At 42.5% G+C, this 27608-nt stretch overlaps 1 protein-coding gene and 1 long non-coding RNA gene across 2 annotated transcripts in view; one reads left to right on the top strand and one right to left on the bottom strand.

Moving 5' to 3' along the window:
* Window positions 1-424: 424 nt before the first annotated feature.
* Window positions 425-27100, top strand: LOC126518351 (BRISC and BRCA1-A complex member 1-like). The gene is made up of 8 exons (XM_050168208.3): window positions 425-794; window positions 5055-5113; window positions 8941-9061; window positions 11258-11339; window positions 13416-13440; window positions 15521-15644; window positions 19297-19383; window positions 24704-27100. The coding sequence occupies exons 1-8, from the start codon at window positions 453-455 to the stop codon at window positions 24878-24880; spliced, it is 1017 nt and encodes a 338-aa protein (XP_050024165.1). The 5' UTR covers window positions 425-452; the 3' UTR covers window positions 24881-27100.
* LOC129381739 (uncharacterized) overlaps window positions 20741-27608 on the bottom strand; it is a 57926-nt gene continuing 51058 nt past the window's right edge. Inside the window, exon 3 of the long non-coding RNA XR_008609861.2 lies at window positions 20741-20970. This is a non-coding gene — a long non-coding RNA (uncharacterized lncRNA). The remainder of the gene's footprint in view (window positions 20971-27608) is intronic.

Raw genomic sequence — 27608 nt, 5'->3', positions numbered from 1 at the left:
GAAGAAAAGGGAGAGGAGAAACAATAGGACCGCAGCAATCAGTATTGCTGCACAAATAAATACCTTATAAAAACTTAAAATGTCTAAAATAAGTGCAATAAACATAGTACTATAGGAATTTTTTCAAAAATCTTCATAAATATTTTTATTGTTTATTTTTGCTGCTTTTATTAAAATAATGTGGCATAAGTTGCGCGTCCTATTTTGCAAAAATGACGTCACATTAAATGTTTAAACTTAGAATAACTGCACTTTTTTGCAATATAAACAAAAATAACATTACTAATTAAAAATTAGTGTGCTCTAGATAACTTTCTTTGCTAGTTAAATACCTATTTTTTATGTTGTTGCTTAACACGCACAATATGTGACGTCATTGTATTAGCGAACTTACAGTGTTTTGAAACAACGGAACGCATTCATTCTCTGCGGAGCGCGTGTCCGCCGCAAACATGGCGGCAGCCAGAGAGAGTGAATTCGACTTTGGACTCGAAAGTACGGAAGACTCGACGCTGTTAGCAGCCCGAGCTGGCGCTGGCGCTATGGAAAGCGCTCCGACGACGAGCCAGGTCGTCCACGTCAAGGTGCCCTCGCGTATCGATGACAGCGAGGAAGACAGCGACTCGTCGAGTCCGCGCGACTTGTGGGACGCTGTAAAGATCGACCTAGCTCAGGCGGGTTCGGACTCGGACAACGTCGTGAAGGACTCTAGAATTAGCCGGGGCCCATCTGTGGACAGGGAAAATGTGCCCGTCGAGAGGACCTTGCCGCAAATGAACTGCCCTGAGAGAATCGTAAGAATCGGTCACATTTAAGCTGGGCGAAAGTATCTGACTGCGTTTGTCTGTCAAAGGCCAAAAACGTATCCACCCCTTCCCTACCTCTCTTGTACCTCCGGTTGTTGAAGCCCCGACGGTCGCCCTCATCGGAACTCCCGCGTCGTCAAATGTCAAAGCATAATTTTAGAACTAGTTGGAGTGCAAGGCTAGGATAATGAAGACTTCAAGGACAGCGTGCGATACTGCTTGAAAGGGGCAATGATTGCTTGGATGTCTGAGTTACGCAGAGTCGGAGGGAAACGGGATACGTGGAGTTCAAAGCATTAAGGTCACTTCTGCGTGCCTGCACATTGCCTTCCTTGAATGATCTTACACGAGTGTAACGTGTAGTCCCGTTGTTGAAGAAAAAAAAAATATATCAGTTTCGTTTCAACCGTTTTCTTCCATTGGCGCTCTCTGCCGACTACTAAATGCGGACGACAGCCGCAGATAGAACCTCGACAATGTATTCTACGGGCATCAGCTCTGAAGCTCTTAAGTGGCGTCGCCGAATGCGTTAGAGAGAAACCTGAAACTGAGAAACGCAGTTTTGCTATCAACTGTTTCCATATTCGCGTGCTCGTGCCGTTGAGGTGAGCGCGGCGAGGCGTTGCCTAACGAGTGTAGGTCGCGCAGATCCTGTAGCCTGATCCGCGACTTTCCGGACTTGCGTATGCCCTCTGTAATGGTTCAGTGACGGGCGTTATACTGATGTACGGTAGCTAGCTCAGCGAGTCGATACATTTGCGCAGTGCTCGTGTTTTTAGTGCAGGGCTCGTCTTTCGTCTCTCCTCTGTGTCCGTGTTCTTAGTGCGTGATGCAAGTAATAATAACGTTATGCTGATGAGCAGGAGGTTCGAGGGTGCGATTTCCGATCTGTCTCCTGTGCGTGCGTGATGTGACCCGTGAACTCATATTCAAGCGCCCCCTTTAACACCCTCAGCTGGTCACAACTGATATCTGGAGCCATCAAATGTGGCGATCCCCTAGCCCTCTGTGCATACGTCGAACGTAAAACCCCATAAGTTTCATTTCATTTTATTACTCTCAAGATTGATAGGGCATTAGTTGCTCCAATTTAGAAATTGGAGCAAACGAAAGTATAAACATTTTTGAGTAATGAACAGTGGGGTATCCACGTACCCAACATTTTAAAGGGACACTAAAGCAAAACAGTAAATCAGTTTAGACTGGTAAATTATTCTTTGAAAACTCTGTTGTCATTAAGTTCACGATAATAGGTCGATTATTAGCAGAGGAAATGAAACACAGCGTCACTTTCTGAATTTCGCGCTGGAACCCCAGTGACCCCAGTTTGATGTCGTAGATTTCAATGTATTTTTTTTATTTGGGCCACATTGGCTTAGTAAAGTTTCGTGAAACTTGCCAGATTCAGTCTTTGGCTCCTTTAGAACACAGTGTAGTCAATATTTACCGCTAAAGAATATACTGGGCCTTAGCAGGCGCTGTCAAAATCCATAACGTGACGGTGAGCTGGTGCAGGCAGCGCCACCTTTCTGTGTTTTTCGTTTTTGCTGTCTTACCAAGCGTCTTCTTACAAGTAAGAGTGGTGTTTTTGGTATTTTGAAGGGTATTTTACTGATTTAGAAGTCATTGTTCTGTTTAGTGCCTCTTTATATGTTGCGATCGTGAGCCGCTGTGTTTAGTTTTAGTGGATATGTGATACAGATAATGGAAGATTACATGAAGGTGGCCCAAATGAGAAGTTATGTGTCATGTTGTTGGGTGAAACTGCTGTGTTGCGGTGCTCTAGTTTAACTGAGAGTGATCTTGCAAAGTGCAGCCTAGCACTAATTTCCTACCCCCTTCAGTCACGTTGGCCGTGTTTGTGGTCACAAATGTTTTTGCCAATTGCATTAATTTCCAGTTCAACGGAAAAAGCCACTGAAATTAAGGTGCGAGTCAATAGATCCTTCTGCGTACTCAATCTTACTCCAGTTTACTTTAGTCGAACTTGCAGAGGAATGCTACGCATGACTAATGTGACCAGATTCCTCGGACACCAAAACAAGGAAGGTGAGGGGAGTTGCTGGAGATAGAAACAATATTTAACATTTATTCGAAGTTTTGTTTATTAGGAGGGAAGCTCTTTTCCAAGCTCTTTAGTTGATGTCCACTTGCATTTCGGCATTACTATGTGCTTCCAACAACAAAAAAGGGGGTTAGCCGAGAGACCCGATTGTTATCGCATCGCACGCGTAATGCGAAGACGTGGGATAATTCCCCACTGGCAGCAAGTTGTCTTTTGACCCACTTTCATTGCCATTAATTTATCATTTCTTTAATTCAATTAGTAAATACAGGTAATTTCCCCTATGTTGTCCTTGGTGTCTTTGTTTGTTGGCTTTTCATGCAACGGCAAAAGTGTGACAAGCAAAACTGCCTGAAGATTGCGTGGTCAGAGCACTTTGATTTGACTGTCACTGGTTAGCCAACACATTGAGAAGTCCATTGTAGCTGGATGGGGAAAACTTTGCAGCCTTAAGTGGTCATGTGCGCGATCTTATAGGGATTTCGAAAGTGAGCCGTTCACAACCCCTTGCACAATCTGTCAAAATGGCACTTTTGCTGACAAAAGCACCATTTGGATTAATCACGCAAGGATGCCTTCTCAACTGTTTTGAAATCGCACCATAGATGCTGCTGCCTCACTTTTGGCAGCGTCTTGCTTTGTCGCCTGCCTCTGCAGTCTCTTTGAAGGTGGTGCCACCATACTCAACAAAGTGAACAGCCGATTTGGCACCACAGGGCAGGTATTCCGGGACTACTCGTGGTTCGGAGAGGCCCCAAGTTGTCAGTGTAGTCCTAAAAATTTCAGCACAGTCTGAACATACTGCGTGGGGATATTGTTAATTTAGAATGAAGTAATAGGAAACTGTTGTCGGAGTTATATAGTGCAACAGATGAGCGAGACAAACACATATTTAAAGGGGGTGTGTGCTTGCGAGTGCATCATGTATCTGCATTTGCCTCCTTCCTTCATCTTGTCTAAATCTGGGGACGGGGCAGCATTCAGTGCAGTATATGTATTGTCAACACGGCGTCTGGCCTTAAGTGAAACTCTGCTCCTACAGCAAAGTTGTATATGACTCGGATCCTGGGATATCTTCCTCTCCGTCAACAGAACAGTTGAAAGAAAACCATTCCACAAATTGAAGAGAAAAGGGCCTATCTCCATTGGAATTACACATGCAAGGTGCACCTCAGTATTCATTTAAAAAAGTAACAGCACAAAAAAAGTGTCAAAACCACATGATCGATGACGAAGTGCATTCGAACAACGTGAAGCACGTAGCGTTTGCCACGTGTGTTTCCCAGTAAAGATTACGCTTGCATAAGCTGCAGATATGAAGCAGGGCGTGATGTCACTGCACTTTCATATGTGAAAGAAGAACCTGCCTAGAGGCTGATTTCATTTGTGCTGTGATAGCACTATGGGACGGCCTCGCATAGTTAGGGCTCCCGAAGAACAGTGTGAACATGATAGGTGCCAATGGTAACAGCAATGTCAATATGCACAGCGGCATTGTGCTCAGGCTAGGCAGGACGTAGCAATTCCTGCCCAAATCAAGCCATGCACAGTTAGGATGCCTTTTACACTGTACCTTTTACTTAGTTGCAATGCATTTAATTGTCTTGCTGTCAATCATTTTATGTAGTGCCTTGATCAATTGCTCTAGGCTAGGTCACATTGGTCGGTAGGATCAAAGTGATAACACAGCTCTGCTGGCCAACCACCTTCGCATTGTGGATTGGAGCCCAGTGTTTGTATTTCATTACTTTTTTTTCTTTTCGTGCGGGATGAGTCTCTAGCTGTGTAGGTCTGAAAGCAAACTTTTCAAATGTTTCGGATGGCAGCGCCAACAGATGGGCGGTCAAGAATTCAAGAACACATGCTACGGGCACTGCTGTCAAGATTTTTATGTTATTGTGTCTGCGTCTGTCTCTTGCTGCAGCTCGAAGGATGCCCTATCAGCTATCCCACAACCTCGCACCTCTGGATGCAGAAATTTTGTTTGACACAGCACTCTATGTAAACACTTGACAGTCAGGAAACTGGGATTGCACTGTACTATTAGGCACACAAAGCAGTTTTGAATCGTGCAAGCACCAGTGCTTTTATTCTCCTGAAATTTCTTATGGCTTGAACTTTGAGAGCTCTATTGTTCCTACATAAAACATTTCTTTTCTCTCTTTTTATTTTTCTACCTGCAGGTTATATGCGTTGACCTTTGTTCAGAGATGGAGGACATGCCATTCACATTCTCAGATGGGTAAGTATCCACTATTAAGATGAATGTAACAGTAGCGAATCATGTCAATGCTTTATTAAGCCTTGCAATCATGTAAATGGGGATGATGTGCATTGCCTTAATGAGCCAACACGAGGTTGCTTAAGTGGGTGAAGTCACCTACTTAAGCACTTCACGCACATCGCATGAAGTGAGAAAGCAATAGTGTGAGAGCAAAAACGTGAAAGCTTGCATTTTCTTTGCTCCACTCACAGATGATACACATTAGATATGAGCTCATGCCTACTTTTGGCTAATGTCCCTGCAAGAGGGTTGGTGCTCGTAATATGTAAGTGCTCCCAAATAACATCATGATGATGTGCTAGTGTTATGTTCAAGTCAGCATGGCTACTGCGCAAACTTTGAGTGTCCTTCCTTTTTTATAACTGTGTCGATACTTATTCACATCTCCCATGACCTAACTTAGACTGGTCATGTTAATCACATTGCTAATTCTGAGAACTATGTCCTACACTATAACCATCGCAACATTTCTCATTTGGCCTCTTCAGTTAAATTGTTGGCATACAAAACTTTTGTCCATCCGAAAATTGAGTATGCAAGTACAATATATGGCCTTACAATTTAAACCTTACCAAACACTAAAATCAGTCGCGAACCGTACTACTAGATTCATCCTAGGTGATTATTCCTATAACTCTAGCATCACTGCATTAAAGGCGCAGCTTAGTCTACCTGGTCAGTACACCTATTGGGCGAGTTGGTTTAACGTGATGATGATGTAAATGCACTTAAAAGATGTGGGCAATAGGTAAAAACGAGACACACATAGCACAACTTTCAACAAAATTGAAAGTTGCGGTTTGTTTTTCTCATCTTATCGTCCACATCGTTTAAGCGCATTTATATCATCATTATGTTAATCTACCTGCCATGGCTGGTCATCATTGAATGTCTCAACTAGGTCTTTTTCAAAGTTTGTTCATTAGCTACTGCCTAAAAGCTAGCTCATAGTACCCATCCATCATGTGTCCCGCACCACACACCCAAATGCCATCATCCCTTCACGCGTCCATGCTTCTACGTTCCAACACTCCTTTTTTGTATGTACTGTATATGACTGAAATTGACTTCACAGCCATATTGCTACACTCACAGGCCCTGCTGGCTTCAAATCTGCTATTGAAGAAATCGTGTATTGGCAATAACTAGAGACAGAAACTTTAGGCAGAATGCCAATCTTTTACTTATGTCTTCATCGTGCCTATTCAACATATAAGCACAAACTATAGGTCTATAAACATCTTAATGGCACCTTTATCACGCCTGTAAATGCCTATATATCAATTTTTGTGCCTATATTGAATTCTCGGAGCCTAAAATGCCTTTGTCCATGTTTGTCCAAACCTCTTCTTGTTTGTGATGTTATAACCCACTGTAAAGCTTTGCTGGTGTAAAGGCGGTTATTAACATCTTTGCAGCAAACTAGAGCTTTGTTGTGAGAAGGGCTCAAACTGCTTTATGCGACGATGCACTTGAAAGTCACCTAGCATACTTGTGTGCTCACTTCATGTCCTTAGACGACATCAAATAGAAACATGAGTGCTCAGGCGCAACTCTGACTCTGTTGTGGGGCATATTTTAAACGTTCAGGAAATGTTCGCCACCATGCCTAATGAACTTGTTGCTGACGCAGTTAGATTGAAACTTCAACATGTTTCAGGTGAAAATTCCAGGTCTTTAGTACTAAAATAACTGTCAAAGGTTCTTACCAGCGAAAATTCTGCAATTCCATAGCATATTGGATTATCGAACGTTCAGAAGTACAAGTATGGGCCTCTGGTTTGGTGAACGTTCAGCGTTCCTTTCTCCACACAAACTAATACTCAGCAAAGAAATGCACAAAGTGAAACCCGAAAATCGTCAAATAGTTCTTGTTTTTGTCATCGCTTTCACAACCTTTCCCGTGCTGTCTAGTCGCACTGGAGTTCAGATTAATCTGAACAATTATACTGAACTCTAGTGCAACAAGAGAAGATGTAAAAACATTTACGTCTTCTTTAGTAATTGCACAAATAATTGTAATTAGGTATGCAGCTAAGGTATTGTTGCACTCAGTTATAACTTGCAGTGTGTGCTAAGCTAAGTAATACGGAATTTAAACCGAAACGGCAACAAAGCTGCAACTTGTCAGAACAGGCCCTCACTAAGTAGCCGCATGAACCAATACATAGCATGCAGTATGTATCAAGTGGCCCATCAGCGTACACTTCTAGAATGAGCCACTGCGTGCTGTTGAATGCCTTTAGATGAGATACTGGCACGCATCATCATGCTTTTGTTGAAAGGATTAAAAACGCTGACAGGGAAGTTATGAGTCAGTGTCAGCATAAGTGGCCTACAATATGAGACCATGTGGAGAAAACAGTAGATGAAAAACATGAAGGGTGATTTGTCAATAGATGGCTGGCATTGATGGCATGGCAACAGTCAACAGGGCTGTTATCCTTTCAACCACCAGATGTAGCGAGCGTGTGGTTTTTCAGCTCTGATATTTGAAAGCATTTGATTGGCACAATCTGTCTATGCTGGGAGGAGTACAATGCCCCCATATTTTTTTGCTGCTTGCACTTAACTTGCAGTGTGAGGGTTTCACTATCCTTGGGTCAGCACTTCTATTCTCTCATTCCCATTCTCGTTTTCAAGAAGCGACTTGCGAATGTATTAGCAGATCTGATTGAGCACTGCACATGGGCTGTGTATGTGAATGGACACTTCACATATAAAACACAGGAGCAAGTGAAGGCAGTATTGTAGATCCAAGAGATCCACAGGATTGTAGATCCTTTAAGAAGGGGCCTGAGGTTAATGAAACGTTTTGCAGCTTTTCTTACCACTCTGACGCACTATGGTGATTATTCTAAGTAGTCAACCTGGAATCACATCCTGGCATAGATATATGTGTTGCCTGTCATGCAGAATATAATAGTGTAGATAAATTCTGTACTGAAATAAGGGCAATCTTATTATTTGCATAAGGAAAATACATCTGCACATCTATTAAAAATTAAATAATGTGAATGTTTTTATTGTAGTGTTAGCTGTATATGGAGAGACGTTTTGTTAAAAATTTAGAAAGTACTATCCAGAAGCAGTTGGGATAGGTGAAAGAGAAATGCAAAACATGAGCATATGCACTCATGCACCCCATGATCACTGCACAATTGATTTTCAAATGGGTGTGGCGTATATCCTATGCTACGAGGGTAAGCTATGAGGGTAATGCTAAAATGCCTCATGCACATGAATGAGCTATAGAAGAAGCAACCAAACAAAAATCGTGACATATTGGATCCAATCACTTATGCCTGCTGTCTTTAAGCAATGAAAAGCTAGTGTGTCACATCATAACCACCAGGCACTGATTACAGTATAACTGGGACATAGGGCTGGCCACATATCAGCAAAACTAGCAGAAGTGCAATGGAGTGACAGTGATAGGGACAGTTTGCAACTTCAAGTTCATTGACATTCATTTAGCAGTCACTGCTGCATACCTTGCACAAACATTACTATGTGACTGTGCCCGTGTTCTCAGTTCCTCAGTTGCATTTGCGAAAGGTATGCTGGAAAGTGATTGGAAAAGGGAGCTGCATACATGATGACTGAAGCAGACGATTGCAGTATAATATCAACAGCTTTGACTTCTGCTGCACCTGAACCCACCAGTGTGCATGATACTCATATTTTCTTTCCTTTTTAAAGCTCTGCTCAGAGACTCCCGCATTGCTTTTCTCTGTTAATTTCAATGTGAACCATGCACTTACAGAGTTTACATTTTCTTGCAGGTCAAAGCACTCCCCCCTGTTCATGATCAAGCGGGTGGTTGAGCTGTTTGTACATAACAAGCACAAAATAGACAAGCGACATGAATTCGCCCTCGTTGTCTTCCACGAAGTGCCTCTTTGGGTGAGGCTTGCAGTGCTGGGCCCGCATTCCGGGCCACTCATTTTTAGAGCAGAATAACTATTGGCTTGTGCACAAGCGATGTATGGTCGTCCGGTCACTGTCATGGGATGCAGTATTGCAGAGCGGTGCCTTGTTGCAGTGACATACATCCATTAATGTCACGGTGAGATTTAAGGGGGTAAATCCTTGTAGGCGAATGCTGGAAATCTCAAACATGAAACACTGAGCAGTGTGTTTCTTGCTTATCCCATGTGTGGCACTGGTCCACATTATCTGATCTGACAACTGAGATGATATACAACGCAGGAAGCTGAGCTTGCTGGAAACTCGACGTTATTGCACATAACATAGGCCACTGCCTTGTTTTGTTGCTGTCCCTATTGTATTTGGGATATTTTCAATTAGTAAATCAGTTGAAGCCCAGCATCTCTTTCGTCCTGTTCTCTTCCTCTCCTTTCTTAAGTGTGCTAGATATAGTCAATAATGTGGGGTAATTTCTTTAAATAACATCAAGTTATGGTTTATTCAGTCCACGTCTGCTTCACCATGCGCAGCATCATAGAACTTGTCCCTTACTTAAAGATAGCGCCATTTCACTGAAGTCCTATAATTGTTGTGTGGGGCAGGCACCGTGCATGATGTCTTGCAGACAACACTCACGAGACTGCGTTTGCCAATGCAGCTGCTGTTTGCAGATGACACTTGGAAGCTTCCTAAACTCAATTTTTCTGCGCCGGCGGAGTTTTCTCTAGCACTTGAAACTTCCTTGAAGGTTGTACTGATGGTTATACCAGGAAAAAAAATGTATTATTGAGTGTAACATGCCGCATATATACACATTTCGAACCATATGTGCATTGCAGCAGTAGCTGTTCTGCATTATGCTTTGCACTATGAGTTAATTGGACGAATCAAGGGAACCATGAAATGCAAAATTAAATGAGCTATTTGAAGCTAGCAATGAAGCCAATGAAAGCATGGGGGAAATAAGCTGTTTGTGTAATTAAAATGCGGAATTAATGTTGCATGAGGGCCTAATTTGTGGTGAGCTTCTTAATATAGGAAGAGGGAAAGTGGAAAATAAAGTCAACTTGCCACCAGCGCAGACATGAGCCACAGCCTCCGCATGATGCAGCCAACGCTCTACAAATAAAGCTACAGATACCCACATGGCACCTTGACCCCCATGCCAGGAAGTAATTGAAAACAATATGAAAAGCCACAGAGTGAAAGGACGCATTAAAGCATGCATTTACACTCACTAGAATGAAGGAGATCAAAAACGGTGTCTTCCTTAGCATACATGCAAAAGTGTCGCTTTATCTCCAACATTCTCCTGTGTACTCCTGTGACTCTTCTTAAGAGACGGTCTCAGAATAGCACCCTAACTGCTAAAAATGTGCAGTCACTGCTACCTATATAAAATCTTACTTCACTGCACATTGATAAAGTAACACCTCAAACTATGCTGTACAGTCACCGTTGTGTAGTAGCTTATTTCAATGCATAGTGATTTTCCTTTGTTGTTGGTGGAAATTTAATAATGTTTCAAGTAAGGTATTGTGAAACTTGACAACTAATGTTATCTTATTACTTGAAAAGTATTCGATTCAGTTAAACTTTTTCAAATTTAGCTTAATTAATTTAATGTCAAATGTAACCTCACACATCACACTTGTTCGCTTGAGACAATCTGACAGAAACAGTTTGCAGCACTGCGCTAGCTGTTTTTGCTGCCAAGGTACAGGTTGTAAATGTTGTGCTTCAATCTGAAATCTGGCAAGTTCTGATAAGATTTGTGATCGTGAATAAGTATTCTTCCAACATATGGCAGAATTTAGATTTCTCTCTTAGATTTTACGCACTTTCAAATGTTCATATAACAAATTATTGGATATAGTGAACTATGTTTAAAGTGTTCATTGCGAATATCAATGTGTAATAAATGTGTGCTTATAACGAATATTGGATATAACCAAGGTAATTTCACGTCAGATGCACCTTCGGTATAACAATCTTTGACTGTATATTGACATTGGTTTAATGTTTGTCTAATGAAGACATATCTGTGTGAATAGGAAAACTGAAATTTAGTCTAAACTTAAGCTTCCTCATTCGAGTATGAAGTTGAGCTTGGGTGTCATTGCTGCTGTCTTGTTCATCCTTGACTTTCCATTCACCCTTCAACTCTTTCAGATCAGAAACTTCACAAACGACCCAAAGGAAATCTCCAACTTCCTTGAGGACCTCAATGAGACAAGGCATTGTGAAAGCTGTGGTATCCTTTCTGACTGTATTTTCTTCTTCTTTCTTTCTTTTTTTTCCCCAACATTTGTGGCCATTTCTGTCAGCTGCATTCTTCTCTTCACTCCCTGGAACTCATCGAGGTTTGAGCTGTTGATTTGCCGAAGAATATTGGGTATTAGGCGCATGACTCCTGTATTGTCTGCAGAAGCATGCTCAGGACATCCAGTCATGGCAGTTCCTGCTCATGACAACCTTTTGTCAAGTAGTCAAGCAGTTTGCTGTAATTATAAACTTCTAACTTGCCACCTGCACATAACTCTCACATCCAGTTACAGCAGTTTAAAAAAGAAAGGGCCCGAAAATGCACGCAGCAATACAGAACCTCAACTTTGTAAAAGCAACACGACACATGTGGACACAAAACAAGGCTCCCAAAATAATCTCGTTTGATTCATTCAATCATGGCCGCTTGATTAAAGAAAAGGAAAAAAACAAGATGAAATTTTATTTTGAGGTGTGGCTTCACTGTTTTGTGGGTCACAGTACCACGAAGCTGCATCTTAAGGCACTGTCCGGGCGTAATTTTCAGCCTGATTTCACTCCCAAATTAAATTGTCTCTGGTGCAGGTTATGTGTGCAAAATTGTAGTGTATGTAGAGTCATAAGCACTGCCCCTACCTCTGGTGTATGGGCAGGCTCATAGCAATGGCTGCAGAAACACTGCACGGCTTGGTGCTTAGACGGTAAATGCATCTTGGCTGTGGGCTTGAAAACGGCAGGACTACAGTGCTCATCAGCATGTGGCCCAGCGTTGCTCGAGTTTGTTCTTGATTTTCTTGCTGTGGTCCTGACAGGGGAAATGTATTTCTTGCAAAGTTGATTTAAAACATTGTTTGACCGAGTGCAGAACTTTTCTTGTTTTCTGAGGAGCTGTTCACTTGGTTTATTTCCCGTGCAACTGAATTAAGGGAAACACCATTCAATGTAACGTAAACAAACGTACACCCTGTGGCTCAATGGCCGCGCCTCTCTGCCGCTGCTGAGCACAATGTTGCAGGTATGGTTCCTAGTTGTCGTGGCTTCATTTTGACGGGGGTGAGACACAAAAAATTATCTTCTTTTTCTTTGATTTTGGTCTGCGCTAGCAGCTAATAAGGATTAGCACAACTGTCTGGCAACCAGAGCAGCGAAATTGTGACACAAAATGCTACTGTGCAAGAAATAGGCAGCTTACCATGAGTGCCAGGCTCTTGTCACGTTTGCAGCATGAGGGAGACCTGCAACAGTGCCCGAGCAGTAATCACAACAATGTCCGAGGTAATGCCGGTTGATTACCTTGTGGGATAGGAGCACTCTCGCTATGTTTCGCACAACTAGGCTTTAGAAACGTCAGTGCCTACGTACAAAAGGGTTTGCTTGGCTCTGTGCGAGGGTTACTGTTGCCCATAGATGCCCCACATGTTGGGTCCCAATTTGCACAATATCTTGCAAAAGTGAGCCACTGAAAATGCCATCTTTGGTATGTTGAGTTCTTGCAAGAAATTTAGTGGCTACTGCCGCCTGTATTGAAAGGCTCTGTGTGGCCCATGCAAGGCTAGAGGCTTATATTTTTGTGAATTCACATATCTCGAAGCTCCGCTTATATCGAAATTTTTCCTGGTTTCCACAACAACTTTGAGTTAACAAGGTTTTACTTTATTTTCATTTTCCTTGACTTTTCGCTTTTATCTCCTCTTGAGTGCTGTTTTGTCACACTAACTTTCTGTTTCTAAAGATTTTGGGACAAGAAACTCTGAATTTGCTTGTACATGCCCACACATGTCCCCTTCCTCGAAAAGGAATGTGCGAAGCAATGAGAAAATCCTGTGACTTGAGGGAATCGACGTTTGCCTCGGCCCATTTATAGGTTAATAAATATGCATATCTGGCTGGCCTCTGAAACAGCGGTCTTGTTGAACCTCGTGTCATGCAAGGGCCCTCTTCTCATTACTGATGGTGTCCATCTTTAACGTCATAGCAGCATTTACAAGCTGCAGTGTTTGCATTTTGAGTGAGCGAATTCATTTCCTGTGCAGTGTTGTTGTTGCCTTGACTAATGGTCAACCAGACCTCACTGGCTTGTTTGATGCAATGTAAGTAACCTACTGTTTTGCTGACTACTTGTTTCAAACAGTTACATGGTTTTCTGTTCTAATTATGCTGTTGTAATTGCCACTATTTGGTTGTTCATTTACTACCCGCGCTCTCCCATTCACCCTCATTAGAGAAGCGCTTTCCTGATGAGGTAATGCTCACGTGTTTGATAGTAAAGGTGCAATTGAGGCTGGTTCGATTCTCTTGTCATTCCCATTTTTGTTTTGTGCAAAACAGGGTGTTTATCTGAAACATGGGTTTGCAGTTAACTGGCTTTTGAACAAGGTGTCAATTGGCATGAGTTGGACTGTAGTAGTTTGAGTGAGAATGCCCTCAGGTGTTGATGACATGTCATCTTTTGTGGAGGATACTAAACAAGATATTAATGTCAGCATGGCCTAGTCATTCGTTATCAAATGGAATCTGAAGGCAAGTATTCTGTGTTAGCACAATCGTCCACAGTTGCCCAGGTCAACCGCACTAGTATTAAAGCTGAACCCAGCCAGACAATTATGCAAGAAGCATGCCTGTAATGCTCCATTAAATTATGGTAACAGATCTAAAGGAAGTTGAAGCTTTGAAATGGCTGCACATTGCACTTAAACTTATGTTCACCATATGGCACGTGCAGTTATTGTATCTTCGTTTTTGCCAGCTGCCATGCTTTCTTTGCTGAAGCCTCTCTAGGTTTTTGCAGGACCCATACAAATTATACCAAAGATAAGGTGATGCACACTTGTCCATCCTTTAACAAGAGAATTTTAACATTTCTGAATTTACGAAGCCCACAGTACAAGAGGGTGTGTTTAGCGCCCTCTCTGTGGTAGGTGTATATCGCCGCCAAAATCTTGCAGACAGGAGATTGCAGCTACTGTATGCATTTAAGTACTCCCATTACCTACCCTACTCTTACTTACGTTGTTACTAAGGTTTCCCAACAGCTTAGTTTTCCTTATCTATTTCTGTGTTATTCCTATCTATTCTGTGTTAAACATACAGGCAGGAGACACCTTTGCACATCAGGTTAACAGCATATCATATAGCATACAAAGCACAAGAGCTTCAACAACTAATACAGTTTTTTGTAGCAACACTTAAGCATCACAAGAAAAGCTTTATGTTGATTTAGCAGAACAAGAATATTGTTCCATAAAGAACAACCAACACTATAAAGCTGTCTTTTTCCAAATACATTTTTTACTAGTGGCTAGTTATATTGTAGGTGCATGATTAAGTATTGAGACAAGAGGGGTGTAGTAGAGGTCGCATCATTTGAGTTTGACATAAAACGTATTGCACGTTTTTGCATTACTGTAAGTGGTTTTAGGTAAGAATCTTATGTATGGCCCCAAGATTCTATACAATAACATAGTTGACTATGAAATAGAGCAAAATAGATTGTTCTCAGTGTTGCCACATCAAAGAAATGGCAACATTTGCAAAGTGAAAAGCAGACAGTGCTGAGTTGTTTGCACAGACAGTAAATATGCATTTTCTAATTGAAGGGATGGTCTAACACAACACCTGAATATGTTAGGTTACTTACAATTTCTATAGGTTCTCCGTCAGCCTGAAGCACACATGTGTCCAAGGCTATTGGACACAAACAGTATTTCAGCAATGTTTGTGGTCTAGTATTTATGAACTGCAAAGAGCAGGAACAGATACCGCAAGTTTTGGGCTACAACTGTATTCTTGCACAGCAGTCCAGTATTCATTGTCCAGAATTTGTTGCATCTGACATCATTGCATTTGTGTTTGTGTAATATGCTGGACATAAACGCAACGTTTTGGCAGCGTTTGCATTCCAGCATTTTGAAGACCAAGGAGTATGAAGAGAGACCACAAATCTTGGACTACAACTGCAGTCTAATTTTGTAGTCTGGTGTTTGTGGTCCAGCGACTGTGACGGCTGTTTTCATGCCTCGTGTCCCATTCTGTTACGCTGATCACATGTGTCACTGTTTTAAGATTCACAAATCACTTGTTTCATCCCACACTCCTCTTGATGCATGAGCACGCAAAAGAAAGTTGTACCTGGGCACTCTGCTCATCTCGGCTCTTCTTTCACTCTTGCAGAACTGAGCACACCCACATCCCGGAAGTGGGCAGGGAGGGACCCTTCCCACCACCTTTCCTGGTTCGAACAATCCTCATCTATGGCCGGTCCAACAGCGTACCCCAGGTTCACAGCAACCTGCAGGTGAGGAGGAGAAAGTAACAACACTTCTCTGGTTGTACACTGTAGGGTCGTTACAAACCCTAATTACAACAAATCCGTCGCCAAACACGATGCAGCCAACCTTGTTCACCGAATATACGATTGAGAGCAGCACGATACCACTATGAAAGTGCTCCATCACATGGCTTTTTTCATATTTTGCGGGCTTTCTTTGCAACCCGGAAATAAGGGCTACATGAGACGCATATGGCACAGAAAACATCTCAATCAGTGGTTTCTGAAGGTGCTCTACAAATCTCTACTTGGGGTCCTCAGCCAATAATTATAAAAACGTTAGCTAAGTAAACTTAATTAATTAGTGAGTTATGGCAAAAACAAAAAATTGCCTGAGATACTACGGGCTATTGCGGCTAATATGCGTTCAGTTTAATTTGCTAAGCGCCTTTCATTTTTAAAGTCTTGGCTCAAGTTATGTGGGACACCCTGTACGAGGAAAATGTTTTTGTATTAGATGCAACTTCATTGAATTTAGATTGGACTCTATCGACATGCCGAATGTGTAATAAAGAATTGCCTATAGCAGTTTGGAGCTGTTGTGCACGTGGACTTGCTCTGCGTTTGTGACCTCACACATGACAATTGAATCAGAGCGTGACGAAACATTTCGTTTATTTTGCCTCGAACAGTGCCCTCACGATTCCTGGAAAGCTTACATGAATGAATTGGTAAACATTTATTTTGCATCAGAAGGCCCGAGGCCTAATGTGAAAGAAAGGAAGTTAAAATCTGTACATTTTCACTAGCAATGAACGTGCAAACCAGCTTCTATGACAATTGTTCAGGGCAAGTAGAGAAGTTCATGCGTTATTTGTGCAGTGCACTTACTGGTGCAGAGTACTGTATATTCCTAAGGGCTGGCATTGTCACAAAGAACCTGAATTCCTGAATTCAGGTGCATATATTGCAAGTACTGTTCATAAATGTTCTATGTATCATAATTATTCAGCATGTTATCTTTTCTCCAGAAGCTTTCATATTGACATGTCTACTTGTTTATCTTTCTCAGATGACCGCTTTTCACTGGCTGATAAATGTCAAACTTATTTGTTCGACACAGGACACGCCTGCATGTATCAGAAGTTTCTCAAATGTTATCGGTAGTTCTGTTCATTGTCTGTTGTCATCTAACATCTGTTTGTATGCAATCTGATTGTATGTGCAACACGAATTGTGTAGTACTTTCTGGCAGACATGGGCACCAGCGATAACACTGGAACCTTCGACGAGTCATGTATAAAAGCCTATGCGCTTGACCCGCTGATTAGATTTTCGCCGATCGCTGACTGTGCTTGCTGCTGTCATCATGCTTTGAGTGAAACCTGTTTTCTGGGCACAGGTTCGCACCAACAAAGAGTTCGTTTCGTGATTCACAGATTTTGCTACTGTTTTTCAGCATCGCTACAACTTGACAATATTAAAGAGAGGACGTTTCAGGAATGCTGGGTGGGGCTTGGTGAAGAAAAAAAATTCGAACATTCTTTGGGACATAGGCCCCGCAGCATGTACTGCAACATTGCCACATAGTATCAGCGCAGTCGATAAGCACACATTGCCTGGCAAATCAGGCACCTCTTCAGTCTGTTTGCTGCCTTTAGAGTTGTTAGTTGGCAGAAGGTTCCTCAACTAAGCATCAGGGTCATCACAAACTTCGTGTCTTGCTGCTACGGGGCCTGACCTGTCGCGCATTTCCCCAGTGTGTGACATGGCATATGTGTTCAAGCAACATGAGCCGCTTTTCATAGGCAGTGCCTGCCACTGAGCACATAGCTCATAGCATGTGCACTTTCTGCGCTTGTACGTACATCTTTGCAATGAGCTTTTGTCTCTCTTGCACTGCCTGAAGCATACATGAGCACTATCAACTGTAACATTTCATTCATGTTTTGCGTAAGAACCCCGGTGCATTTATTCTTGCAAAACCTTACGTGGTGCCAGATTTTAGACAGTGGCTTCACCTTTGAACAGCACACTTCCAGTGAACCAGGCTCCAGCTTCCCCCGCACCGCGGTTACAAGCCAACTACAAATAAGGCAGCAGAGATGTCACGCATTTATTTACTTCTTACTTTTGCAGGGGTCGCACCCACGAAATTTGGACACAAATTTAAGGAATGAAGTGTGGCCCTTGCACAAGAATATAGTGTATATAGTATTCCACCAGGCACCATTTAGGCCAGGGTGTTGAAAATTGTCTTAACGTGTCTTTTGCATCTTCATTGCAGCAAGAATAAAAGGCAAAACATTCATAAACGTAGCAAAGTATTAGACCATTACATGAAGTGAGGGTCATCATTTTATGGGCAGATAAATTGTAGTCAAATTGTAGTGAACTAAACAAACATTGTGTCACACGCCCGAACACACTTACAGAGCTCACTCCGTGACCGTGAGCAATCACCATCACAGTGCTGGTGTAATGAGCGTGCATGTACTGTACGCTAGTAGCAGAGAGCATGCATGCTTCTTCCAATGTGAATGTTGAATGCTGCCACTCTTTTCACCATTTCGACTGTGCCGCGTCATGGAAACTAGGCTGGTTACATGACTTCCAACAAGTACACAGGAACAAAGCGTGCATGAAGCCATCAGAACTTCTTGGTTCGCCCTTACATGCTTGCCTATCACCTTGGCACCAGCGGCAGAGGGCGTGACCTTGAAACACTGCGTGCCGGCCATGTATGTGCTCAGCTGCGCAGGCAGCGCCTGCTCATTCAAGTGATCTCCAATGTAGGGCGAGCTGGAAGATTACTAGCATTAAGCCATCATCCTTCTTGGTTTGCCTTTGCATGCATGCCCTCGCACCCACCACAATTATGTGACTTCCAGTGCATGGTGCATGGGCTGATCGGGCTTGGTGAACCAGGTTGTTCGGGCTGTATGTACGCCTCGCACTGGGGACGGCGTAGCGGCAACAACAGTGACAAAAACATACATCAAGTGTTCCTATAGTAATTACTATTGCAATAAAACAGTCGACAGCAGAAAAGACTCAAAATTATGAATTTTTCGGACACTTATATTGCACACGTAAATGTTGAACAAGTACCTCAATTCTGAAAAATGTTTCGCCTACAGGAACATTACGGTGCTGCGTGCTTCATTTCAAGCTCCACGGCAGTGTGCACCATACCCATTAGATGTCTATCATCTACCGGGTTTTCACACACCTTCGCCTCCGGAGCATTGCTGCCAAAGTCAGAAAAAGGAAAAAGAACATTGAGCGAAGTCCATCTGTTGATGATCGTGAAAGTCAAGTGGCAGCCTCACATTCGATCTGCTGGAGCACCTAATGGTTAACTCTATTGCCTAATGCCATGAGGTGCATGAGTAATGCAATGTATGTGCATGTCAAAGTGCACTCAGCAGGTAGTCCTCAGTCTGACCACGCAGTGAGACAAGAAACGTGCCAATGTATTCACATTTTCTGCACATGTGGCTGTTATATCCATGAAATATGCTGTGGCCAGCATATTCTGAAATGTTGCCCATGCTTTGAAGTGCTAATAAATGCTAACAAATACAAAGCAAATGAGTGAAAAGTGCTAATAAGTGCAAATAAACAAGCAATCGTCTGCAAAATGCCATAAACTCTGCTGTTCTTACCTGTCTTTCAGATGCTCAAACAGATGATGCATTCTCTCTACTTCTTTCTCGACATCCTGTATGTTCATGAACCCTTGTCCGAGACGAACTGCTGCCAGGTAACTGCTTCTTGCCCACTTCAGTTTTGCTTTTAACTGCCATTTTTTTTGTGTCTGTTTGTGTGAATTTTTGCGTGTACTCACAGGGTCAGATAGACATTACAGTGGGGAGCAGGTACTAAACGGTATGACTACAAAAGGAAAAATCACCCATTATGCAATATCAGGCTATACATCTCGTAAGTTAGTCATAACCTTGAACACTAACAATGAGTATGGGAAGGTGGTTCCACTTTTTCACTGTGCATGTTAAGGATTGCAAGAAAGCACTGTTCTGCACATGGGAATGCCAACCATGAGAGGGTGTTCTAGTCGTGAAGTGTAATCAGGTGAAAACATTGTTCATCGTGTAGGTGTGGGTGGTTATGTCCCCTTCAGACGTGAAATGATTCTTTGTTAACTTATTTTCACCAGATTTCTTACATCTTCGGTAACATGGAAAGTGTGCCGCTGCAGAAAGGATAGAGAATTTTTAATTATTAAGTGAGTTTACTTAGGTGTACAGAATGTGGACTTCAGGAGGAAACATAGTACTGGAACGTAAGATATGAGAATGTGACTATTTCATGTCTGGTAGAGTGGCAGTTTGGCTGTGTTGGTAAGATATGACTAAAAACTTGTGAGTTTATGAGCGCTTATGCGCACAGTGTTTGCATTAGCAATACTTCATAGAGCACACTGTATGCTTCATGAGTATGAGTTTAGTAATCAAGAGCATGTAATAAAAGAAGAAGAAGAAAGCGAGGACCAACTATCAAAATCAGCAGTAACAGCCCCCTGCCTCCCAGTCGCCATTTTCAAAGGGACCCCTGAGGGTGCCAGCCGTTGATATCAGCTCATCTCAGCGAATGTGATGTGAAGCTGCTTATAAGCACAAATCAAAGTTTTGCAATATTTCGCCAATATCTCGTGTCAACTCTCCACAAATTACCATCTATGGCTGTAAGTACCAGTGTTAACAAATGCGCCGCTCTGGTAAATCAGTATTAAAACACGAAAAGCTGTGCTCTTATGTTCTACGTATAGCTAACTGTCTTTTTGAATATGATCGAGTAGTACATGCAGAAATCAACTGCTAAAATTCCACGGCAGCCACGTTAGCGTGGGGGACTGTTGTGTCGTTGCAATGTGACAGCGGCATCGTCCGACTTGTCTGCCGATGACTACACTCTCGCGTGTAATACAGCTCTCGTAGCAAGTCAGCAGACCAAAACTGCCATCGTGTCGGCCTACTGCAATCGAGCCTAAGCCCACCTAAACCGTTCTAAATCGCCAAAGCAAGCCAATGACACTGGCAGTGATCCTATCCTCCATATCTGCGTGGCACCCCTAGCAGCAGCTTCTGTTCCAATAGCAAACTTGGCCTGAAGTGCCATCACCAGCAAAAAAATATGAAATACTCTGCTATAACAAAGGCAGGCCTTACTTGACAGAGGTGGGCCATCAAAAACTGAGGCATTTAATCTATGACTCATTCACCACTGTGATCCAAGGCCAGTTCAGAATCACTTTCACTTGAAGATGGTGAGCTTTCCAAATCACAACGCTGTCTTTTCTTTTCAATGTGGCTCCAAGCGTTCACTCGTCCTATAAAGGACACCATGTTGAATTAGACTGCTGGAGGTGCATCAACAAAACAAAAAATGTATTTGTGCACAACTTCACTCTTTGACAAACTCCTTGCACTGTCTGGTGTTGTTTACAACAAGCAAAGTGCAACAAATGAGTTCAAACCATGTTGAGGGCAGTATGAAACAAAATAGCACTGAACCAGTTCGACTTGTCATTAGTCCTCTTTGCAAGTACGTTCTTGACAAGATCAGCTCGTCTTCTGCTCAGAAAGGGTTATGTTAAGCTGTAGCATTAAATGGTACTTATGCAATAGTGAAACAGGCGCTCTTACTGTGAGAGCATAAGCCAGGAAAGACACAAACAAAAAATGGGTGGTAACATCACCATGAAGTTCACTCAGCAGCTCGCCGTGCTATCATGAATTTTGACAAGTGTCTGCATGAGTTTGTTCATCTGTTTACTGGTATAGAATGACTATATATTATCTCTGAATAAACCAGAGGCTCTATCTAGGAAGTTCTCTTCCTGTGCCAAAATGACCCATATGCTGCAGTAAATTATTTTAAGATCAGCTCAGCGTTATCGCGCTTATGTACTCGTGTTGGGGCTGAGGTGCAAAATTCAAAAAGGCAACTATTACAACCAGTGCTTAACGCCAGACAAGACACACAAGAAGACGAGGACAGATGCTAACTTTCAAGTACCTTTATTGATAAACAAACTCATATTTACAATGTACATGCATGCTTTGTTTACTGATGTCACGCATAAAGAAATGTCAGAAAAAGGAACACAGGAAATTAAGAAACGGATAAAGAAAGAAACATAACAAAATCAGAAAATTGTGATGAGTGGCCCTGCCCCGTGAGTGCAACCTACCGAACACACATGAAAGATAATCTAGTTCTTTTTCAGAGAGCTACAATGAGGGTGGAGGGGGGATGCGCATGTGTCACCTAGCCTTGCGATTTCTTGAAACTCTATAATTTCCTGATAATTTGACATTCCTTGTCGCCTTGCGTGTTCTGTCTCGCATTTTTCACTGGTCTTAACAATGAAGAACCAGCTTGCCCAAAGCCACATCTTAGTCAGAAAAACTAAAGTTACGTTTGGATTTGCACCGCTAGCAGTAAACAGTCTTTCCGTCACATGATTGAAAACAGAGATCTGAAAGGACAGTTTATAAGTATGAGCAAATTCGGTGTTGTTTATTAGTGCTCTTTTAAGACATAGAGGTGATGTAATTGTGGTAGTATTGTGAATGATAATTGCAAATTGCGTCTGCCTTAGTAAATTAATCGCATGGTCAAGAAGTGAGCATACGTTTCACTGTGCCCTTGAGCACATAGACGTGACACGGGCCATCAGTAATTTCAAGCCCACTTGCAACAAACTGCTTCATAGCACCAAGTGTTAACCGTAGAAGTTCATTATAATCGCACTTGCCTTGTAAACAAATTTCTTACTATTAGTGGTATGCAAGATCAAAGATTTCACTCCCAAAAAACGGTGCAGATGTTGTTTTTTCATATATTGCCGGTTGTTATGTGCTGCACATCCATACTCTTGCTGCATGTAGTATGGGACACTGAATATACAACAGTGCATCCAATAAATCATTTTATCTTTTTTATCTTTCTTTCTTTTTTGTGCATGTGTTTTCTGTGCTATGCTAATCATGTCATAGACGTGAACCTTTGGTCCGGGGGCTTTTTTTTTTTAGCTTTGTGCTTATCTAGAGTCAAGGTTATCTTGGAGGTCCCTGTGTTGGTGGTGCACATTGGTGCTAGAACATACTGTGTGCCGTGAGAATAGATAATCCTAAGTTTGGATTAATGATGCTTGCTCACCTCTACCGTAATCCCACTGCTCTTTACTGGTTATTGAGCATTTCATTCTTACAACTTGCACGTGTGCTAACTCAGAAGGCACATGCTGCATATATCAGAGCTTGATCCATTTGTTGGTGCAGGCAGCTACTCTGCCGTTTTCAGTGGACAGCCACCACATTAACTCCTGTTCTAGTCCATATGTAGACAGCAAAAAACATGGCTGCAATTTTTGCAACTATGCAGGCTACTGTGCTGTCTAGCAAGCGCACGACACAGGAGAGTTCGCTGTGAGGAGCTGCAGGATAAGAGTAGGGCGGAGCAAGCACTTTTGAGCTAGATTCAAGATTGTCTTCAAGACATCTTGATGAAGCTGACAGGTCAAGTCTTATGCATGAGAGCTGTTCACGTGAAAGACAACTGTCTCTAGAAAATGCAGACTCGGGACAGTGATGTATAGGAGTTGTTAAAGTGAACTAGTCTGTAATTAGTTGCCTGTCTTGACGAGAAAGAATGAATGTGAGAGACATGAGCGACTTCTAATTGCTGCGGTATTTGGGGCAAGAACTACTACCTGCAGTAATGTTCTGAACAATGTCAAAGATTGTTTGTGTTCCAATGCACACAAGACATCTTTCTTGATTTTTAGAAGTGAAACTAGATGAGTTCTTTCTTTTGTTGTAGCTAATTGATACGAATCTTCAGTTGGCTTGCCGACAAGTCATTACATCACTGTGACACTTTTTTTTTGTAAGTAATTCGTTTTAACCCTTTCCATGCCAAGGATGAGTCTCACTCATTCATCTGTTTGTTCCAAAATATGCAGTGACAAGTCTCACTCATTGAGGGATCTATTTTTGTCTACCGATTGGGGCAGACGAGTGGCAGTCATTTTATCATTTTGGTGCAAATGGTGTGCTATCAAATGGTGCCAGCTTCTCAGAAAAACTGATTTCCGAGGGTGCTGGTGGCAAAAACGAAGCTGGAGTCAAGCTACTCTGGGTTTTAAAAATAGCAGTGAAAAGTTAGGCGGTCTCAACAGCGATGATCACTGTTATTATTGCCGCAATCGTGGTGTTTTTGGATGTTTCTTCAGCTCAAGTTAACAAATTAGACCTAGAAAGCTTTTGTGAGTCATGTTGGGTGCTTCAACTTAGTACTAACGATTGTGAGGAAGAGATTGAGCCTCTGACATTCTCCCACATGCAGACACGGCTCGACAAAAATGCTTTGTCACTGGCGCCTCTGTCGATTTCCTTTGCTCATTGTGCCAACAATAAAATGTGGCATGGAGCACAGCAAAGGCACACTTGACTTCTGTGCCAAGAAATAGTGTGGTTCACAGCGACTGTTTCCGTGGCCGCAGCAGCACAAAAGCATGAAAAACAATGGACAGTAATAGAATAAAAAATGAACTACTGATATTGTAATTATGAAACCTGTTCCCAATGACTCATTCATAAAAAACTTGTACCCGCCATGGTGGCAAAAGCATTTCACTGCTAAGCCCAAAGGCATGGAATCGAATCCCGGCCCTAGCAGCGCCATTTTGATAGGGGTGAAATGCAAAAACACCCATGTACCATGCATTGGGTGCACATTAAAGCACCCCAAATGGTCAAATTTAATCCAGAGTTCCTCGCAACACTGTGCCTCATAATCAGATCAGGGTTTTGGCACGTGAAACCCTAGAATTTAATTTTAAATAAGAAATTCATGAAATTTTGATAGCTTTCTGCAAAAAAAAAAAATGTTGGCATGGAAAGTATTAAATCAAGTCAGTGTGGCCACTAAGTAGATTTCTTGGAAAATTTATTTATAATGAGGAGTTCTTCATGCCAAGTGAAAGCTAACTTGAAGTTGGACCATTATGAATGGGCTCAAACGCATCTTTCATTTTTTTTCTTCCCATGGTGCAGGAGATATTCAACGCTTTTGTCGCCCTCGACGACCACCTGCAGTCCTACATGTTCGAGGTGTCGCGGAATGCCACGAAGCTCCACAACTGCATGGCCAAGCTTTTGGCCCACCCGCTACAGAGGCTGCAGCAGCACTTAGCCCACTACAAGCTCAAGGCCGACGAGAGCCCAAGTTGAGGCAGAGGCTCTGGTTGCTTACTCTTCCCCAGACCCTCAACTATAGAATCGCGCAAAGCCTGTACAAAGCCTGTACACAATGTATAGTGAACAGTGGCCAACTCTTGACTGGAAGCCTGCTAAAACGCGTCTCGCCTGCAGCCACTTTCGCCATCGTCTGCTTGTGGCTCAGCTGTTGTCCGCCTCTGTCAGCAGAGGGCCACTTGACTGGGGAAGCCGTCGGAAGTGTGCATTCCGTTCAGATTGGGGAGAAGTCGTTCCTTTTTGGCATTGTTTAATTTTTGCATTGTTGATGCACTGTGTAGCGGTGATGCTATGTTTTACTACTTAGAAGGCTTTTGTACATTGACTTGAAGAACACTGCTGCTTTCTGGGCCACATTTCCCACGAGCTGCTTGAGGATAAGAATAACCTGCCTAAAGAGTGCACTTTTAAGCACCTGGAAAATTTGTATTTTTTAGTTACTGTCGATGTGAGACAACTAGTGAGGCTGTAGTTTTGGAGAAAGTGTCACATGCCTAACTTGTAAGCTTGCTTATGGTTCCGTGTTAAATCAAAGGAGAGAAAATGTGCTGTGCTTATGTCATTTGCTCATACAGTGGCATAGTTTTGATTACAATTATATCTTTCTTTCTACATTTGGCTGGCATACACTTGTCCACGGCCCTGTTGAAAGCAAATGCAAAGTTTCACACTAACGCAGTAGTTTAACACTGATTGCTCAGCTTCTTAGTGCTGTCATACATTTTCTTATACATCCGCTGGTCGACTGTCTACAAACCAACAGTTGATGGTGTGTACAAAACAAGAGAATTGCTAGCATGCTTTTATATGTATTTATTGTTGTTGGTAATTGGCTACCTTTCTCTTTTTAAGGTAAAGTTAATACAAGAAGTTGAGCTAGTTGGAAGCATGACATTATTAGTTAATTTCCAGTGGTTAGTGGAAAAGAGAACAGAAGGCAAAAGGACAAAGCAATAAGACTGAAGGAATGGTGGTATTCAACGTGTCTTTGCTTCTGTAGAAACATTACAACCCATATAATGGTAAATTGGGGCACAATCAATGTCCATCACACTTGGACTGCACGGAGATACTCAAATTCTTTATTTGACAGTGTGATTGACACCATGCTCACACAGCTATCATCTTTTTTAATGCAAGAGGCTTCATGCACCAATCTGAGCTGTCAAAGAATTTTATTATCTCTGTCAGCAGCTGCATGTTACGTATGATATGAGCTGTGATGTGGATGTGCATTGATTATGCCCCTGTCCGTCGTTACATGGGTTTAATGTTTTTTGCGCAGTAAGGTTAACTTGAAGACCAGTTTTTCTACTGTCCTGTTGCTTTCTATTCTTTTGCCTTACTTTCTCGTCTACACAAAATTCTGGAAGTTTCTTAATAATGGTAAAGCGTGCTATTACATCTTGCCACCGTTTCGTGCAAGACATGTAGCACTTGTCGGGCATTGTAGTCGCTCACCACAACTAATAGCTCTGCTTTTTCATTGCAGTTTCGGTTGGCTGCATTTTTTTTCTACGGTGCTGCTTGCTGAGTCTTGCTACTGTCACTGCTCTGTTCTCGGCATTCTCAAGAGTTTCTGGATTTATATAGTTTATTGCTTGCACAAGCCATCATGTTCTCTATCTGTGGGACAACCAATTCAGCCGTGAAGACGGTCTTCCAACTATGGAATTGTTTTGAATGCAAGTGTGGCTGGTCTGTCGACTGTGGCCGTAGGCATTGCTGTTTTCGTTCAGCTTGTGCCAAATGATGCGCATTTAATTTGAACAAAATTTTTCTCCAATTCCCAAAATGATAAGCTTGTTTTTCAACACCTCGTACGGAAACACTAGTATGCTCACAGACCGCGCCAATGCTTCTCAAGGCGTCCAGCATTTGATGGATGATGCACTAGCAGCATGATGTCCAGTACCTTTACCTCAAGGGTTGTGATCTCTCATCAAGAGATCAGCGGGCTGTGCCAGCCGAAGACACTCACCAAAGGTTAGTGCTTGTATTTCAGCTATTGCTGCATGAATGGAACACATAACATACATGTCGAGGACCTTGTAATAAAACCATCCGCACGAGTTTCTGGGTGTCCTTAACACTGGCAGTGTTAAAAAACTTAAACGAGAAAAGTGTACATAATCAGTGTGTTGATATTTGCCGGAAAGAATTTTCTAATAAAGTGCGTAATATGTTTGCCCATTGCGTCACGTTTCCTGTGCGATTTGCCTCGCGATAGTGTCCAAACTGACCGAAGGTGAACATCTTGCATCGAAATGAAGTGCTACTTGGCAAGTACAAAGGTAAGAGTTTTCGGCACGATACAGAAGCACGGCAACCGCAGCGCGAGATATTTGTATGCGGATTCGGTTTGATGCGATGGCGCCTTTCAAGCGCAGTTCGTCGCTCCACGCCCAAGGAAGCGGCCGTTTGTGCAAAAAATCGATATTACAACAATGACTATAGCGCGCGCGCGCCGTTCGCGTGTCATATTCGACTGAAGTGAGGCCGGTTCTTTCAGTCAATTGCTGGCGTCCTTCGTTTAAAAGAAACTGCTTTGCATTGGTGCTGCACGAAATAAAAAGCCTGGGATTCTAATGCGCGGCTCTGTGACCTGCCGGTGAAAACAGCCTTGCTATGCCTGCCGAACGGCCAGTAAAACGCAGTGGAAAATGTGAAACGACACCAGTTTGTTGGTATGCACACTCTCGTA

This window comes from Dermacentor andersoni, chromosome 11, assembly GCF_023375885.2.
Source record: "Dermacentor andersoni chromosome 11, qqDerAnde1_hic_scaffold, whole genome shotgun sequence".
NCBI lineage: Eukaryota > Metazoa > Arthropoda > Arachnida > Ixodida > Ixodidae > Dermacentor > Dermacentor andersoni.
The sequence above is the reverse complement of the archived record's forward strand: the minus strand, read 5'-3'. Positions and strand labels throughout refer to the sequence as shown.

Coding starts and splice junctions, on each gene's coding strand:
- LOC126518351 (XM_050168208.3), top strand. CDS start 453: ATGGCGGCAGCCAGAGAGAGTGAATTCGACTTTGGACTCGAAAGTACG. Junction 9,062..11,257: donor TCCACGAAGTGCCTCTTTGG/GTGAGGCTTGCA, acceptor CAACTCTTTCAG/ATCAGAAACTTCACAAACGA. Junction 19,384..24,703: donor CCGAGACGAACTGCTGCCAG/GTAACTGCTTCT, acceptor CCCATGGTGCAG/GAGATATTCAACGCTTTTGT.